At 38.8% G+C, this 19,557-nt stretch overlaps 1 protein-coding gene across 16 annotated transcripts in view; it reads right to left on the minus strand.

Annotated features, from left to right (window-relative positions):
* Window positions 1-878: 878 nt before the first annotated feature.
* The window catches only part of LOC148977447 (uncharacterized), a 50,059-nt gene continuing 31,380 nt past the window's right edge, over window positions 879-19,557 (minus strand). For 2 of the 16 annotated variants that reach the window (XM_089116536.1, XM_089116535.1), the window contains 5 exons: window positions 11,531-11,592; window positions 8,458-8,653; window positions 5,529-5,670; window positions 5,060-5,161; window positions 901-1,444 (listed from right to left, as the gene is read on the minus strand). In XM_089116536.1, coding sequence (XP_088972662.1) covers window positions 5,111-5,161; window positions 5,529-5,670; window positions 8,458-8,653; window positions 11,531-11,592 — 451 coding nt within the window. In that variant the 3' untranslated portion in view covers window positions 901-1,444; window positions 5,060-5,110. The other 14 variants (XM_089116543.1, XM_089116541.1, XM_089116539.1 and 11 more) reach the window with 11 other exon arrangements.

Below are 19,557 nucleotides of genomic sequence, written 5' to 3' on the forward strand. Positions count from 1 at the left end.
CCTCTCCCTTGGATTGGGGATTCCCTCTCTCAACAGCACCTATAGACTCACCTGTGTTATCAGCACTCACTTCTTCATGAAATATTTCATGGTTTCTGTTGATCTTCTATTTGAACCCTGTAGAAGCTTCACATTTTTTGTTGCTAAAAGTCAGGTAACTGTAGGGTTGGGTATCGTTTGAATTTGAACGATTCTGATTCCGATTCCTTGTTTCGATTCCGGTTCCTAACGATTCTCGATTCTGATTCTTTTAAGAGGCAGGGTCAAAAAAGTTTAGCTAACCTTGCTAACCAACGGTCTTTCTGAAGGAAATACTCCTTTTGTCACAAATTTTGCATTTTGCCGAGATTTCGTTATTTTTAGAAAAGTGAAGCCACACTTTGGACCACCAACGTCTACCGGAAGTGTTGGCATAACCGCACGACTCGCGCGGTTATGCCAACACTTCCGGTAGACGCTTCTTCGTTGGTGGTGTTCAGCGGTTTCTTCTTCCGCTCGGCGGACTGTGAATATCGAAACTAGGAATCGAAATTTTAACTTTTGAACGATTCCGGGAAAAACGAAAAGTTAGTCCCGGTTCCAATCGATACTCGATTCTCGATACCCAACCCTAGGTAACTGACAGCTTTCTCAAACCCATCCTTTCTGCACAGGGAGAATAACTTTTTTCACTCTGTTAATACTCAAGTCACAACCGCATTTTCAGCTAAATAAACAGTGTGAACAGACTATGCTAAAATCATAGGAATATAGGCTATACTTTCATATACTTTTCAGGGTTCAATAATGCCCAATGGCTCGGGGCCAGCGTGGGGCCACCTAGGATGCTCAGTTGACATAATGATCATTTTGATCTAAAAAAAATTTATTATTTGCACATGTTTTAGACTTGTCAGTGTAAACAAGTACAAGAAAACATGCTTTGAAGATTATTTAGCCATATCTGATTGTTGGTTGGGGCGTCTGATTGTTTTTTTTATCTTTATCACATGCATAAACTGGACATAAATGTTTGTAAACTGTTCAGATGATATAAATTAGAATAGATTATTGAAATGCTGTAAATCAAATCAAATTCATATTTCTTTAAGCTTGAGGTTATGGAAAAGTCAGGCCAGTGTTGACCCTAATTGGCCTAGTTTTTGTAGTGAGTCAGTAACTGTTGCCAGTAATCGAACTCCCATATGAGACTTTTTAGCTGATTTAGCAAGTTGAATCAGCATCATGTTTGTTAAGGAAAGCCCTCTGTTTGGTTGTTCAGCTTTGCTAACCAGTGCACAAGAAAAAAAAACAAAAGTAACGAAAGCAAGCAATTGATGAAGTCAAGAGAGCCCCTAAAAAATCCCTGAACCAACCTGTAGTGAACTGGGTAGGTCTTAATCCAGCCCTTTCTTCTGGTAGTTGTTCCCCTTCACACATGTGCTGGTTCTTTGATGGTTGTTGTCTTTGGAGTGTATTAAAATGCATCCAAAATGTTAGTCTCAACTTACTCACATCTCACTCCCAAGGCGCCAAAAACTGAAGCATGGTCAAGCACCCTCACGATGAAGATGCTGAAGTGCGTCACTCTATGACGAATTAGGAACTCCATTGCTTTCAATTAGATTAATCAGATAAGCTCCCTCATGTTGAGTCTCTGCATTATATCCATCATCTCCACAGAGGCTTGGCGTTTTATTGATTTCTAAATCAAAACACCTTACTAAACCAGCTTGAGTAAACACTGTCTGTCATGTGACTTTCTGTAGGCCTCGACCGTCAATCAGTTAATCATATTCATATCAGGTTCAAAGTAGTACAATTAGATCCAAAGGGGTATTTGTAGTGGAAGTACAGTAAAAACAACACTTACCATGCTTTTAACACAGTCACCTAGTTTTACCGTGATAGTAAAAGGATAGTAACCACAAAACTTACCTTTTAATTCTTAGAAGATTGTCAAAGTTTTATCAAGCATTAGTTGTTTCTTAAACCTTTTCTTGCAAAACCCAAAGCCCAATCAGTATAAACATATGTGTTTGTATTGATTGGGCTATGGGTTTTGTAAGAAAAAGGTTTATGTGCTGTTGTGGCTTTTTTCAGCCACTAAGGGGTATTTTTTAGTCTTAATTTGGCCATAACTTTTTCCTTGTTTCAGCAAATGGAATGATTTTTGGTGACAAATCTTATTTTGACACATATTTTGGGAAAATGCTTTGAAATTTTTCAAAAACTCAACAGTACACTCTGGGCAAATTCACTACTCTTTCGTTATGTTCGTGGCTGAAAAAAGCCACTACTTTAAACTGCTGTAAAAATGTATCAGATAAATATTTTTTTCAATTTTTTTTGCATAAATCTATTAACCGACCTCAGTCCTGATCAAAACTACAATTTTTTTTAAAAAAAATTCAGGATTTTAACTCTTTAATTGCCAAATTCATAAATGATGTCACTGATTTGGGGGGAAAAAAAAAACACAAAATGACTTATTTTCAATATAAAATATGATTGTGAACTGGATTTTTTTTTACCTTTTATCACAGTCTTGGACATGTCAAAGATTAGAAACAACATTGGTTTTGATGCATTGTTAGTTTTTGTGTAGCTCCAGATTTTAACTTTTTCTCCCTCATTTACTGTTCGTGGCTGTTTTTGCCCCATTGACTTCCATTATAACCACATTTTTCGATTGCAAAGCCATGACACCATAAAATCATGCATTTTTGATTGTTGATGGTTTTCCCTGTTGGGAAGAGGTAAAATTTGTAATTTTTACTGTTGATAACCAGGTGGAACCATTTAACCCTTTAGATAGGCCTGTGCAAAAAATAGCTTAGTTTCTGGCTTTTACATGCAGTTATATGGAGTATAATAGCATATTACAGTGTGTATACAGTATGTGTGTGTGCGTGAGTGTGTGAGAACTCACCTTGATGAGTCTGAGAAAATAAAAATATATACTTCAGCTCTCAAAACTACATGGAGTAAACAAAAACAAAGTAAGTGTATTTATGCATCTGCTGCCTTTTGATTGAGAAATGCAGACTAAACAAAAACAAAGCAAGTGGATATAAACACTTGTCATTTGATGGTGAGAAGAGCAGCAAGCAACATGAGAGAGGGCTTGACTTGTAGTGAAGTTTTAGAGATGATTATGCAGTCTGACCCCTCCAGCGAGCTGCAGGAGGTATTGTCTTCTCACTCTGACCGCAGACTCAGGACAGTCAGATCCAGGTTTGGATGTGGCACCCTCATCATCATCATCTCAAGCTTCCACTGAAGACGAGGAGGATTCAGAGGATCCTGGATCTGGATGGACTGGGAGAATCTTGAGAGGGACATGGTGGTTCTGAAAATCGCACGACCACTGCGATCATCCCACAGGCAACGTGTGGACTCCCCTCTGGATCTGTAGACGCTGGCCAAAATCAGTAGCCCCATATAGGCACAGAGATCTGTGGAGTCCACCCCAGTCCAGTTTCTCATTGTGCGGTGCCCATGGAGGTTGGTCATGCTGACAATGAGGTCAGTCATCTCCTCCGTAAAAAACAGATTGAACACAGAATCCATGTTCTGGACCCTTGCGATAGCATAGCGTGTCGGCCCTCGACTCACGCCTCTTGCAGGCTGAAGAAAGGGAGTTGTCGCCGCATTGGTGGACAACCATACTTCACCATTTCTCCCAATCCACCCCGATCCAGGATCCACAGAATCCTCCTGCTTTCAGTGGAAGCTAGAGCTCACTGAAGGCGAGGAGTATTTAGAGGATCCTGGATCTGTGGACTCCACAGATCTCTGTGCCTATATGGGGCTACTGATTTTGGCCAGCGTCTACAGATCCAGACGGGAGTCCACACGTTGCCTGTGGGATGATCGCAGTGGTCGTGCGATTTTCAGAACCACCATGTCCCTCTCAAGATTCTCCCAGTCCATCCAGATCCAGGATCCTCCGAATCCTCCTCGTCTTCAGTGGAAGCTTGAGATGATGATGAGGGTGCCACATCCAAACCAGGATCTGACTGTCCTGAGCCTGCGGTCAGAGTGAGAAGACAATAACAGCTCGCTGGAGGGGTCAGACTGCATAATCATCTCTAAAACTTCACTACAAGTCAAGCCCTCTCTCATGTTGCTTGCTGCTCTTCTCACCATCAAATGACAAGTGTTTATATCCACTTGCTTTGTTTTTGTTTAGTCTGCATTTCTCACCATCAAAAGGCAGCAGATGCATAAATACACTTACTTTGTTTTTGTTTACTCCATGTAGTTTTGAGAGCTGAAGTATATATTTTTATTTTCTCAGACGCATCAAGGTGAGTTCTCACACTCTCTCACACACACACGCACACACACACATACTGTATACACACTGTAATATGCTATTATACTCCATATAACTCCATGTAAAAGCCAGAAACTAAGCTATTTTTTGCACAGGCCTATCTAAAGGGTTAAATGGTTCCACCTGGTTATCAACAGTAAAAATTACAAATTTTACCTCTTCCCAACAGGGAAAACCATCAACAATCAAAAACGCATGATTTTATGGTGTCATGGCTTTGCAATCAAAAAATGTGGTTATAATTGAAGTCAATGGGGCAAAAACAGCCACGAACAGTAAATGAGGGAGAAAAAGTTAAAATCTGATGCTACACAAAAACTAACAATGCATCAAAACCAATGTTGTTTCTAATCTTTGACATGTCCAAGACTGTGATAAAAGGTAAAAAAAAAACATCCAGTCCACAATCATATTTTATATTGAAAATAAGTGATTTTGTGTTTTTTTCCCCCCCAAATCAGTGACATCATTTATGAATTTGGCAATTAAAGAGTTAAAATCCTGATTTTTAAAAAAAAAATTTAGTAGTTTTGATGAGGACTGAGGTCGGTTAATAGATTTATGCAAAAAAAATTTGAAAAAAATATTTATCTGATACATTTTTACAGCAGTTTAAAGTAGTGGCTTTTTTCAGCCACGGACATAACGAAAGGGTAGTGAATTTGAACAATGCACAATGGTTTAGAAACAACAAATGGTAGATAAAATGCTTGATTAAGGGTTAAAACCAGCACATACCATTGTGAATATTCACCTTTGTAAATTTTCGCCTCCTCTGTTTACTCCTCCTCAAACAATAATGGGCTGACTGAGTCCGAAAGGACCTTTTGATCTTTTCAGCTTAAAAAGGAGAAAAGAAAATATCATAATGTATAATATATATATGATAATTTCAAAGAAAAGTACAGATTTACCTTACAATTTTGGGATTTTCAATTATTAGTCAATAAAAGCATGGTAGGTGTTGTGGTAACTATCTATGTAGCCTATTTAAAACAAAGATTACTTTAAAACTACCAATACTGAGGTGTCGTGGCTTCCTTTCCTTCTTAAGCCACTTCCGTGACCGTGAGGGAAAATATATTTGAACACCTGTTTAACAAGACTTGAGCTTTAATTGTAACAAAAAGTTGAAAACTTGATGACAAAACTCTGCACCAAAACAAACAGTGTTGTGTAATGTAGGTCAAAAAACTGTCTCCCTTACCCTCTGCCCTTGCGCCACATCACTTCCTGTTTTAGATGAAGTCCCCAAAAAGGGGTTCAATTCCTTCCTCTTACCACAGGGGGGAGAGCAGACAGTAATTGCTGTACATACAGCCATGACATTATTAATGGCCTTATGGCTCCTACAAAGATAAAATATAAGTGTGGTGGTTAGTATACGGTCACAGGTTCCCATTGAAAGCAATGGAGTTCCGAAGGGTTGTTAGTCTTGTGTTGTGGATCAAACATTTTTTTTTTTAAGTCATTGCAGAGTCTTGCATCAGCTGCCTTTGTGAATAATTGTATAAAAATAGGCCTACATCTGTTTTGTTATAAATTGAAAAAAAAAAAAAAAAAAAAAAAAACAGTCAGTCCTGGGGATTCCTAAACCCCAAACTGTGGGGTTGTGTTGTGCCAAACACCGATGCACATCTGTGACTATTTTATGGTCAAGCTTTAACACTGCAGCAAGAAACTACTCTTGGTTATTCTGGTTGAAACTCTATCTTCCCATCCTGATAACAATCAGTAACGTAAGTAGTTTAGAAAATGTACTTATATTTTATGTGGAAGTCTCAGGAACAAATATTTTTTTAAGAATTTCTGTCTGTCAAAATCGATGGTCAACAAATGTATTTTCACACCATGTTTCAAAAGGTTATTGAAAACTTAAAAAACAACATCTATCTGTTACAGTTCCCCCTGAAGCAAAACAACGAGCTTGTAATAACTGTGACGACTGTAACTGTGACTCAACCTGTGACGTCCTCAGACTCTGATTTATCTATGACTCAGTTTGGACAATCTTGCTTTTTTGGCAAAACAATGAATGATGCAATCTAAAGCTGTATTGCAGTATACAGGATTTGAATTATATCATGGTATTCCAGATGTCATGGGTGATATGACAAGGCTTACATCACCCTGCTGAACAAACTGCCTTAAAACAGCTTTAGAAATCACACAGCAGCAATCTTAGAAGAAAAGGTTCTAAATAGAACCTTAAGAGGTTCTATCATCAGCACTACGAATTTGGAATAATAAGGGCCTTATCTAACGAAACGATCGGTCATTTCAAAAATAAATAACAAAGTTCAAGTTTTATAAGCTCAAATGCTATTATTTTTGAAATGGCCAATCGTTTCGCTAGATAAGACCCTTATTCATCATCTGGTGTCGTTTTTAAAGCCCTTTGAAACTCTCATTTGGACCTTGAACCATTTGGTTCCCAATGAAGTCCATTATAGGGAGAAAATCCTGGAATGTTTTCATCAAAAACCTTAATTTCTTTTCGACTGAAGAAAGAAAGACATGGACATCTTGGATGACATGGGGGTGAGTAAATTATCAGCAAAAGTTTTTTCAAAAGTGAACTACTCCTTTAATATTCGTAAAGCTCTCCGCCACTGAGACCCTTTCGCGAAAGCCTGAAAGCGGAAGCCAAGGTTTCATTGTTTATGCTCCATACACAAGTAGCGATATAGGTTTTGCTATGTTTCATAGAACTAATGCTGTTGTTGTAACGTTAGCTGTATAACAGGACAGTTTTGAGTTTGTCTTGAGCTGCTGTGACTAACAACCAACACTTGACCAAGATCTAGACCAAAAATTTATGCACCTCTTGATGGAAATATCACATTTATTTCCATCAAGAGCTGCACCCAATTTTGGTTCTGCTCTCTGTAAATATTCCTTCAGCACATCCCAAAGATTTGTATAATGAATTTAAGGTCTGGACTCAAAGGAGCCAATAATGTGTGGAAACGATTCCTCATGCTCCCTCACAACCATTCTTTTACAACTTGAACCTGATGAATCTTGACATAGACATCCTGTAACATGACCAGGATGTGTCTTTACATGTTTTTTATTTTTTTTTCAGAAATGAAAAGCTACGCACCATCAATTGGGGTTAGAAGAACTGTTAACTAACATATAACATGCTAGAAACATAATCACTGAAATAATGATCCAGTCATAGACTCTTAAGCATTATTTAAATCCAAACAGGACTTTTTATTTGGCCTGGCAGTGTGTATTACAGTATATATATACACACCCAATGGCCCCCAATTCACTTATCTTGCATGTTTTTGAATTACAGTGGAAACCAATATTGGGAAACAACATTGGGAAAACCTTCATACTCTAACAAAAATGCTTGAAGCAGGGGAAAATCCTCTTGGTGTGATGATTTACTGTTGGATCCTTTTTTGGAAAATAAATAAAATGCCACAAGCTATTTTCCCGACTTGTCAACATTCCAGCCATTACTTCTTCCTTAATACACACCCTTCATTATTATTTTAAAAAAAAAGTTTTACATTTGCCCCTTCTGTGATTTTTAATGAACCTTCATGGGACATGACATTGGAGAAAACAGTGAAAAGACTTACGGTAGCCTTTTGTACGAGAGGGGGGATCAAATCAGAACTTGATCAGACATGATAGGCCAAGACCAAGACCATTAAAATATGGTCTCGAGACCGAGTCCGAGTCTCGAGTACTACAACACTGGTTACGGGTTTCCCCAAATAGTTGTATTGAGGATTGTCTCTGTTTTGCGGGCATCAGGGAGCATATCAATATGCGGGAAACTCCTGGTACTTCCGGGAGACTTGGGATGTCTGGGTTTGTGATTATTGTCTGCGAGTGCAAGTTTCAACATCAAACTTCAGATTTTTATTTGACCGTTTTTTTGCATTGGAGCTCTGAGTGTACATTTTAGTGTACAAGAATATTTATTCTACAAGTTCTAAAATGCATTCAGTGCTCTTAAGTTTTGCTACTCTTTTAGCTTCATAGCAATGCGTCTCCGTACAAAATAACGTGCATTAGTAGTGAATAGTAGGCAGAAGCATTTTTTTTCTCAGACGAAAAACCAACTAATTCATTCCAACAACAACATTTAATGCCAAAACAATCCTTACCTCACTAAAGTTGACTGAGGCACATTGGGTCCAGCATCCTCTGCTAGCTGGCGAGAGCAGTCATTTAATGTTCGCTTGCAACGCAAAATGAAGCTTCTTCGGGCCATCTTAAAGCGACCTGTATTCTTTGTCTTGTTTATTGGATTACCACAAATGATCCGCGCTGAACAGGTCTGGTCCGACTCAAACTCACTGGCTGTGGAAATCAGAGGGCATGGCTCATTATACTAGAAGCAAAACGCCGTAAAATAACGCGCGCTCTGTACAAACAAGTGTTTTTACGCCATCATATGGCGAGATGAACGGCGTTAAACGAGCTCACGCTTTCCATGCATACTAAAACAACATCGAATATGGCGTCATTGGCGTAGTTCGCATGGTTTTTACGGCGTTTGTAATTACAATGCTGCATCAAAACGCAGCTGCGTCAAATACTGTTCAAAACGCATTGTTTGACAGAGTTTGGCTGTAAACGTGATTAATCTATTGCGTAATTATGAACCTCTTGGCTTGCCATGCAGCAGGACCTCTAGACGCGCGTAAATGCATCTTTACATTGACTTAACGTTGAAATCACTCGCACCACAGACTGATCTCATGAAGTAGCGTGTGTAAGACACGCCAATTCGTATTTCCATTTTTGGCGTGCTATCAACACACATAATCGCTTTTCAGCATGTTTATGAATGCCGTTGACTTAACGTTATTACTGTATATATAAATATATGACTTACCTCAACCCCGTCCCTAAACCTACCCGTCACTGGGGTTAATGGCATTTATGAGTGCTCCCCTACCATCCTAGGAAAAAAAAAAAATGCTCCCCAGATGTAGATCTATATTTTTCTTTGTTTCATTCGGACATTTGACGCGGAATCACTCGGACATTAATGGCGTAGACATACATGCGGATACACGTGGATAGCTCAAGAAATGCGTGACTCGAAAGTGGCGTGTATGTTTACGCAAAAGTCATGATGTCATGTTGCGCACCAGAAGTCTTTCCCTATAGAGTGTCGAAGTGATGACGTCACTTTGTTGGACAAATCGTAAGTTAGCGGTGCATGGGTTCCCTCGATCGAAAAGCTATGCATTTTCCCCGTAGACTTTTGGAAAATCGCAAAAAATGAGATCTGTGTTGAACAAAGATTTGTGACCCTTACACATTTTGTCTATCAAGATAATCTAAACAAGTTAATCCAAATGTATTTTGAAGCCTATATAAAGTTTAAAAAACCACAAGCAGGTTATAACTGTGTGTTTTATGTCATAGATCAAAACGTGGAAATATTTAGAGGCTTTGTTAACCACAGACCTTATTTCAGGTGATTTAGCAAAAACCCATTCAAAAAAACGTATAGACTTTAGGGCGAGGGAAGCGGGAGTGCTAAAATGCTAACTCACTTCCGCGTTTTGGCCTACAAAGTGACGTGATAATTTCGGCACTCTATAGGCACGGTTAACAACCTCGGATCTGTGGGATCTCAATGGATTGTGCATAGGCAGAAGACAAGTAGGTGGCAGTCCGTTTAAAGATTTAAAAAGAAAAAAATAATCTTAAAATAAATTCTATAGCAGACTGGAAGCCAATGAAGCGACCTTAAATTTGGGGTTATATGATCATGTTTGTGTACATCCAACAAAAGTCTAGCTGCAGCATGTGAAGTCAAGAAATAGACGGACTTGCAGTAATTAAATGGGGTAGAAATAAAGGAATGAATAAGAAACCCAAGGTTTGTTTTTTTAACAGATGGTTTATAGAAGCAAGATAATTGTTCCAGATTAAGGTTTTGGAAGTATGAATGAATCGACCGCGACCGCACCCCGGATGAGCGGATGAAGATGGATGAATGGAAGTATGAATGAAGAATAGATCCTTGTGATACACCAGTCGAAGCAGAAAAAAATCCCCAAGATAAACTGAAAAACCGGAATATAAACTATCAATTATCTCTTATCTCCCTCCACAGTGTTCAAAGCGGGAAATAAGGATATTTTGGATTACGGTATCAAATGCTGCACTAAAGTCGAGTATATAGAAAATAGCATTATCACATAAGTCCACAGTTAAAACTATGTGTTTTACAAACATCAGCAAAGCAGTCTCAGTGCTTTGGTATTTCCTAATCCCAACTGAAATGTTCAAAGACATTTTTCAAAGGATTCTGCTGTTGTTGGAATACTTTTATTTCTCTACAATTTTAGAAATAAACGGTAGAGATAGGCCTTAAATTTGACAAAACAGTAGGATCGAGATATGGTTTCTTAATACGAGCATGTTTTAAACACTCTGGCATAGTCCCTATGACAAGGCATTTATTAACTATGGAAAGTAGGTTCAACAGCATGCACCTGTTTCAATATTAATATTTGTAAGAGTTGGTCATGGTCAGGCTGATAAACTGATTAACTTATTTAACTTCCAGAGAAATGGGTTCAAACCGAGAAAAAACACTGAATCAAACAGAGTTGGGTGGATCAAACAAAGGAGGTTGGATATGAGATCTAATCTCTCTCTGTAAAAAATAATCGTGATTTTAACGGTAAAAGACTACAGTGCAAAACTGTTAATTGGTTAACAGAAAGTTTCCGTTCTATATACGGTAAATAACTGTGATAGATCTCATGGTACGTTTAATGTAATTTAACGCTAAAATACCGTTCAATTTACAATTTTTGAAAGTGAAAAAGAACAACTCATTGTGTAATTTACATAAAGCCCTTTGAAGCTGCACTGAAAGTGTCTTTTGGACCTTGAACCGTTTGGTTCCCATTAAAGTCCATTATATGGAGAAAATCCTGGAATGTTTTCATCAAAAACCTTAATTTCTTTTTGACTGAAGAAAGAAAGACATGGACATCTTGGATGACACGGGGATGAGTAAATTATCCGCAAAAGTTTTTTTTAAAAGAACTACTCCTTTAAATGCATATTCCTTGGGAAGTGTGTTAACTGTTCAGGAGGGAGATGGCCTATGGGAAGAAACTGTTCCTGTGCCGAGATGTTTTTGTGGCCAGTCTTGACGGTAACAGTTCAAACAAGTGGTGTCCAGGGTGGGTGTGATGATTTTACCTGCTCTCTTCCTCACTCTGGAAGAGTACAGGTCCTGGAGTGTTGGCAGGGCACCAATAATCCTGTGTATATATGAAAAAAAAAATACAAATTAAAGTTACATATATCATACATTTTTCTCATATTTGGTATGTTCAAATGTATTTATACCCAAAAAGTACCATATGTATTACATGCATTTATATTATGTTATACACAAATGTATTATTGAATATGACCATTACGATATTGTCACATTCACGTTAGTTTGGAGTTATGTTCCTTATTTATTATAGCACACTATTTTCAATATCTATTAAAAAAAAAAGAATATACTGATCTGCTATATGGAAATATGTTCTTTGCGTAAAGGGTGACGACCTGCTGTCCCCAAATTTTTGCAATTTTTTTCCTGACAGTGTTAAATAGCAGTTGACAAATTGTACAGCATTATTTTATTTATATAGCATTGTATTAAATAATAATCATATTCAAGTTTAAAAAATGATCAAGTTAATTTCATTATATTGTGACTGTCATATCATGTGGCCCCTGAGTTAATTTCATGTGATGTACTGAAGCCATTGATTGTTTGAAGCTGCATTAGACAATAAATCACCTTCCAGCTGCTCTACATTTAGTCCCCCGCCCCATTTACGTCAATGTGACTGTATTCACTGCCCAAGAAAACGTCACACCCGATTCTGGCACTATAAAACTAACATAGTCAACTAAACCAGGCAGTAATTCAGAAAGCTGTTCCCTTGTTTTTGGGAGAATATTTTCACATACTTCAAAATCATAAACAAGCAACAGGTTTGAAAATGGTATACTATCCTTATTGGCATAAATCATGAATGTTAACGTTACAAGAGTTTTTGTAAAAATCATATCTTCAGAACACTTGGTGGCATTGTCTCCAAATGTCTCGGATACCTTCGAAACATGCGGTCACTGATATGTACTAATTTTTGTGCAGATAAGTCAAAGCATTAAAAAAAAAGAATAACATATACTACGGACAGATGATTTCCTAGCCTTATCTTTCAGATAAAGTAGACTATCTGGGGACTTTTGGCTTGCTCTTTTCAACACACTATGCTATGTGACACTTTATTCTAATCTGCCTGGGATGTACAATATAGCCTATCTATTAAAAAAAAAATACACGTGAAACAGAATGTATGTCTTTCGACCACAACTTTATGCTGTATTTTATATATGCGCAAGAGCGTGCCCCCCGAACATTTCCAGCACTCCCAGCACTTTAGCTGCAAAACTTGCCAGCATTCAATACATCACACTGCCATATAACTACAAATCAAACAAACTGATGAAGGAAGGATTGGGCACTCAAGGGTTAAACTGCACCTGCTGATTTTTTAAACTGATTTAAAATAACTCTGGGTTACTACACTTATGTGATGAAAATATTGACACTTTTCTCTAAGATATTCTCTGTATGGTTCTTGTGTAAAATGTGTGTGGTAATTGCAGGGAAACCCCCAATGATGTTAAGCACGATGTATGACATCATGCTAGGCTTCGATTGCCTACTATGTGTGCAATAAAAATTCCCTGACATCAGCTTTGAGATCTAGGCCTCATTTACACGTAGCCGGGTATTTAGACAAAAAAAACATTTCCCAGCCCCTCCGTATTCAATAATGACATCGTGCACACATCATCGTTTTCCAAAAAGTTGTAATTGACATCAACCTGGAGTGACTGAAATTCAGCAATAAATTGAGAGAAGGCAACTTAAGTCTCATTGTTGTGTTCAATTCAGAAGTAATCCCTTTTCAAGTGTGGGAGCCGTGCAGCTTATAACACTTGACAATCACAATGAGCAACAGAGCAATGTAAACGTATTAAATAGCTAGACTTGTGTGAGGGATTCGGGGGTCACCAGTTCACCCGTGGCCGGTCAATGACAGTGTGCACGGTATACACGTACATGCCACTAACTTCCAGGGTTTTCCCGCATTGTCCGCACATATTTTACAAAGGAAGCATACTGTACGTGCTTCTTATCAGAGAAAAGTATAAACAATTTCGTCACATACAGTAAGTATGTATGACATCACCAGGTTTTAGATTAAATCAAGTTACATCTTAAAATAACGTTGAGTCACATTGAGACTATAGCCCTTTTTAGACAGGATTAGTTCACTAATTCTAACTTTTAATCACTCGATGTCTTTGATTTCATGAACTGATTTGGACGGGAGTTACATCTGTGTTTATTTCAGAGGTGCGAGTGTGTGTGTGTGCGTGCGTTTTCTAGACGTACCATTACAGGTCGTCAAGTGCTATGCTTGTGTGCATTGCGTATGTCTTTTAAAATATTATTTGTTAATATAATTTAGAATAAAACCCCTATTTAAGTCAACTTCGTGAGTTTATAGCAGTGGCTGTTTATAAGAAACTTGCATTAGTGAGCAGACAAGTGCTTACAGTGATATTAAAATGGGCAGTTATTTGTTTTTCTCCGGATACCATCCATATTGAAGCTAAATTAAATCATGCAGAAGATAGGTGTGCAAACAGTGGCTCAGGTAGGTCAAAAACACATGATGAGGAGAAGCGTTATAATAATAATACAACATCAGCAAACACAGACATTTGCATTCGGAATAGATTGTTTGCCAAAAACAAAAAAACAAAAGGTAATTTGCCCTTTACAGAGTTTGTGTGAGGCAAAAACACTGATTTGGCAGATTTGGTTGGGATTCAAATTACAAAGTACGTCTGTGAAATATGCATTTTCCTCCCGAGTGACCGAGCTTCTCACCCTATCTCTAAGGGATCGCCCAGCCACCCTGCGGAGAAAGCTCATTTCGGCCGCCTGGATCCGGGATCTTGTCCTTTCGGTCATGACCCAAAGCTCATGACCATAGGTGAGAGTAGGAACATAGATTGACCGGTAAATCGAGAGCTTTGCCTTACGGCTCAGCTCCAGTGGTGGAATGTAACGAAGTACAAATACTTCGTTACTTTACTTAAGTACATTTTTCACGTATCTTTACTTTACTTAAGTACAATAAATAGTGCCTACTTTTTACTTTTACTTCGTTACATTTTGCAGCAATTATTATACTTTCTACTCCACTACATTTCTACAACTTCTGTTACATTTTCGTTACATTTTCTGATCAGTTTTTCCCCTGCCAAAACGTAATCTGACCGTCGAGCCCGTTCTCATCCTAAAGCGCCATATCGGACGCTTTTGCAAAAGCGTAAATATCCAACGCACATGGCACCCTTTAACGTGAAATGAGACGCAGATATATTTGGGCAGATGGCGCCCCCTAGTGGTCTAACCCTTACACCAGTGACGTTTGGTTGCCATAGATACAGTATATCAACCCGGCAGTATATCAACAGCACGGCCGGTCACACTAAATGCGTCTCACACGCAGTGTGTTTATCGTGCAACTCATACGCGAAAATTTGTTTTTACGTGCATAGGAAACACACCGTGTGTAATATATGTTTGGTTTGGTTAGGATTATGGCAAGCCAAGAGGTTCAGAATTACACCATAAATGAATCGCGTTTACTGCCAAACATATTAACATATAGTAAGGATAAGCATGATATTGCCTAATTGCAAGCTTGTTTCAGAAATGGTGACGTTTTTTTCCATCATTATTGAACATCATTATAGGAGTAGGCTATTAGGTTGAATGAGTTAGAATTAAATGTTTTATTAATCATTAGAAAATAGACATTAAGATAATAAATTGTTATGCAAGTACTTTTACTTTTAATACTTAAAGTACATTTAAAATAAAGTACTTTTTACTTTTTACTTAAGTATGGTTGTCATTGTGTTACTTCTACTTTTACTAAAGTAAATATTTATCTGGGTATTTGTACTTTTACTTAAGTACTGAGATTCAGTACTTCCTCCACCACTGCTCAGCTCCTTCTTTACCACAACAGACTGGTACATCCACCGCATTACTGCAGAAGCTGCACCGATCCGTCTGTCAATCTCCCGTTCCATCCTTCCCTCACTCGTGAACAAAACCCCAAGATACTTAAACTCCTCCACTTGAGGAAGGATCTCTCCACCAACCTGAAGTGGGCAAGCCACCCTTTTCCGGCTGAGGACCATGGCCTCGGATTTGGAGGTGCCGATTTTCATCCCACCCGCTTCACACTCGGCTGCAAACCGTCCCAGTGCATGCTGAAGGTCCTGGTATGAAGGGGCCAACCAACACTATCTCACGACCAATTCGTACGAATTCGACGCATGATTAAAAAGTGTCTAATTCGTACGAACTCACTCGTACTAATTCGTACGATTTGTCTAAACCCACGTGATGGTTAGGTTTAGGGGCGGGGTAAGGGGTAGGTCATATTCATGCGAATTCATACGAATTGGCCAATTCGTAAAATATGTACGATTTAGCAAAATCGTATTAATTCGCACGAGTGAGGTCGTATGAATTGTTACGAATTAGCCACTTTTTAATCATTCGTCGAATTCGTACGACTTGGTCGGGAGATCGGGTTGGGCCAACACGACAACATCATCCGCAAAGGGCAGAGAAGAAATTGTGTGGTCCCCAAACCTGACACCCTCCGGCCCCTGGCTGCGCCTAGAAATTTTGTCCATAAAAATTATGAACAGAACCGGCGACAAAGGGCAGCCCTGCCGGAGTCCAACATGCACCGGGAAGAAGTCTGACTTACTACCGGCAATGTGAAACAAAGTCCTGCTTCGGTCATACAGGGACTCTTAGCAAAGGACCCCGGACCCCATATTCCAGGAGCACCCTCCACAGGCCGCCTCGGGGGACACAGTCGAATGCCTTCTCCAAATCCACAAAACAGAGCTGGTCCAGTGTTCCACGGCTCGGACGAAAACCACACTGTTCCTCCTGAATCTGAGGTTCCACTATCGGCCGTATTCTCCTCTCGAGGACCCCTGTATCATTTTTTCATAATTTAAGTGTGAGCACAGTTCTGTTCACACAGTTATCGGCTAATTTGAGTTCTGTTTGTATTACTGAGCAAAGTCAAGCCTGTTCTCCATTCTCAGACTGTGAGAATACTGTCCTTTACCACAGTGACGGATAATATTAAATATGGGAAACATTCGTAAAACTGTGCCAAAATTAAAAAGCACAATATAGGAGCTTCTGGTCAGAAAAACAATTTCAGCTTTAGAAAAAAAGTGCAACAATTACGGTATAGACATATTTACATTTCTTTCTTTAAAAACAATGACACTGGGGCATCAAGAGTTTCTCATGTAAACAGAGAACTTCAACAGGTCTGTAATAAAAGGGAATGTTTTTTTTCCCTATCAAATGTCACGGTTGGAATGCTCAAACATCTTGGTTAAAGGTGGATCTAACTTTTTGTTTAAAGCTGCCGTCGGCAACATTTTTTTGATCATATTCAGTGAAATCGACACTATAATCCGACAGAACATAAATAAAGTGGTTTTAGAAAAAAAACCAGAGCTTCTAACTCCATCTGGAGCGTGTTATTTGTTTTGCAAAAATCCAGCGCTCCCGGATCATCGGGTGCAATCAGCGCAGGGGGGTGTGAGATCTGACTGTCAATCACAGATCGGGCACACGCCACCCCTCGCACACGTTACAATCACATGCACACGCCTGAAGTTCGCGCAGTAAGGAAGAGTGATGGCGGAACACTAACAAACCAGGTAAGCTCATTTACAGTATTAATGACGTTAGCAATTGTAATATATTGCTAGATTACTCAGGGCAGCATACGAGCACTCGAGCACGAACTCTGTGGGAGGGTATTCGTTGATGGGGGGGGAGGGCCATATGAGTTGTAAACATTCAAAATTTTGCCAAAGTCCACTCAATCTGCCAAACTTGCCGACTGCAGCTTTAAAGGACAAGTTCGGTATTTTACAATTAAAGCCCTGTTTTAAGATCGTCCCTGATGAAATAGAATAGTTAAGATTGTTTTTTAGTCAAATGCTCCTGTCACGAGAATTTTTGGATTCTGTGTTAGCACCCCCCCCCACCTTTATAATGAAAGCATAGGTGCACTCGAACAATCATTCATTAAAACGCATAAAGCTTTAGTTTACAAAGACGTGAAACTCACCGAGTGGTCTGGGGTGTTCACTGATATGCTCACACAAAAATCGCTGCAAAATATGCTTTCCAACAGGTTTTATCGTAGTTTTTGTCCAAGTCCATTTTCTTCCTGTTTTTGGTCGAAGTCCACAGTAGTCGATTGTCAAGTTTGCGTGCGCGATCCTTAGTTATCTAGTTACCAATGATCGCGCTCGTGAACTCGACAATTTACTACTGTGGACTTCGAAGAAAATGAAGTCGGACAAAAACTACGATAAAACCTGTTGGAAAGCATCTTTTGCAGCGATTTTTGTGTGAGCATATCAGTGAACACCCCAGACCACTCGGTGAGTTTCACGTCTTTGTAAACTAAAGTTTTATGCATTTTTATGAATGATTGTTCGAGTGCACGTCTATGCTTTCATTGTAAAGGTGGGGGGTGCTAACACAGAATCCAAAAATTCTCGTGACAGGAGCATTTGACTAAAAAACAATCTTAACTATTCTATTTCATCAGGCAGGGACGATCTTAAAACAGGGCTTTAATTGTAAAATACCGAACTTGTCCTTTAACCTTTAAGACCGACGGGAGCGTCAGCGCTCCGGTTTGCGTGTGTCTGTTTAACAGCCTATAGAAACTGAAACCAAGTGGCTAGCTCGATCATTCTTTTTGCATACAAAACCAGAGATGTAAAATGGTCAGATCAAGCCTCCAACATGCGCATGTTGCGTTGTTTTCACCCTCTAATGAGTCTGTACAAAATGCGCAAAATGCGTTTCTCAAAAAAAAAAAAAATCACAAAAATGCATTGCACGTCTTTGCACATATGATCTGTAGATCTGCGATTGATAGTAACGCCTTCCGATGGCGCATTGAGGTATCACGTTCGGTGCACATGGCAGATCAAGCCTCAACATGCTCACCCTCTAATGAGTCTGTAATAATGCGTTTCCAAAAAAACACACAAAAATGCATTGCACGTCTTTGCACACATTTTCTGTAGATCTGCAATTGATAGTTGCGTCTTCCGATGACGGATCCATGGACGGATCACGACATCACTTCCTGTGCACTATGACCCCAGCTTGTGTCGCATGTAGTGACGTCAGAAGCTGCGTCTTTTGGCCATGCCTTTGACCCATATAATCCAATAGGTTTGACTCGCACTTTGCTCCCATCTGCTATATGTTCCTTCTTATCATTATTGTCTTTTTACCATTGCTTCATTCTATCATTTCTTTCTCATTTATACACTCGCAAATACAAGCACATTCACACACACACATTCACACACACACACACACACGTGCGTGCATGCGAGCAACGTTATGTCAAAATGAAAGTACCGAGTTCCGTCTGCTCACCGCCTTTATTTATTTATTTTATTATTAATTGTTCTGACAGGGTCTATTTATTTTATATTCTAACCAATTCAATGTTCAATCAATATTCAAAAGCAAAATGTTATCTGTTTGACCACAAATGTAATTGAATATTTTACATATGGCATTTTACTCCCTTTCTTTGAATGAGTGCATCTTAAAAACTAATTGATGTAAACAGTTCAAATCAATTCTGTATAGTTTTAAACTGTTTTATGCACATTTTTCTCATTGACAAGTTTGAGGTTGACATTTATCATTTTTTGTATTGAATAAAATATGTAGAATTTCTTTTTGTTTATTGCACTTTTGAGATATTTATCTAGGTACTATTGATTTATTACAAACATAGCCTTCAAGTAGAGAAAGTAAGGATTATTTTGATGTATGGCATATGAAAATGCTAAAAAGAATGACAGCACAGCATGTAAAAATAGAAAGATATACTCTGCTGGAACTGTTCTATGGCAGGTCATAAAGGGTTAATCCTTGTGACAGGCCAATTGCAGAAGGTTTTCCGCCTTACATGCTTTGAACGCATTTCAGACATAAGGAGATGTCTGTCTAGTACTTTGCACCAAACACCGGTCCC

The sequence above is a fragment of the Pimephales promelas genome, chromosome 10 (assembly GCF_988280905.1).
Source record: "Pimephales promelas chromosome 10, fPimPro1.hap1.1, whole genome shotgun sequence".
Classification (NCBI taxonomy): domain Eukaryota; kingdom Metazoa; phylum Chordata; class Actinopteri; order Cypriniformes; family Leuciscidae; genus Pimephales; species Pimephales promelas.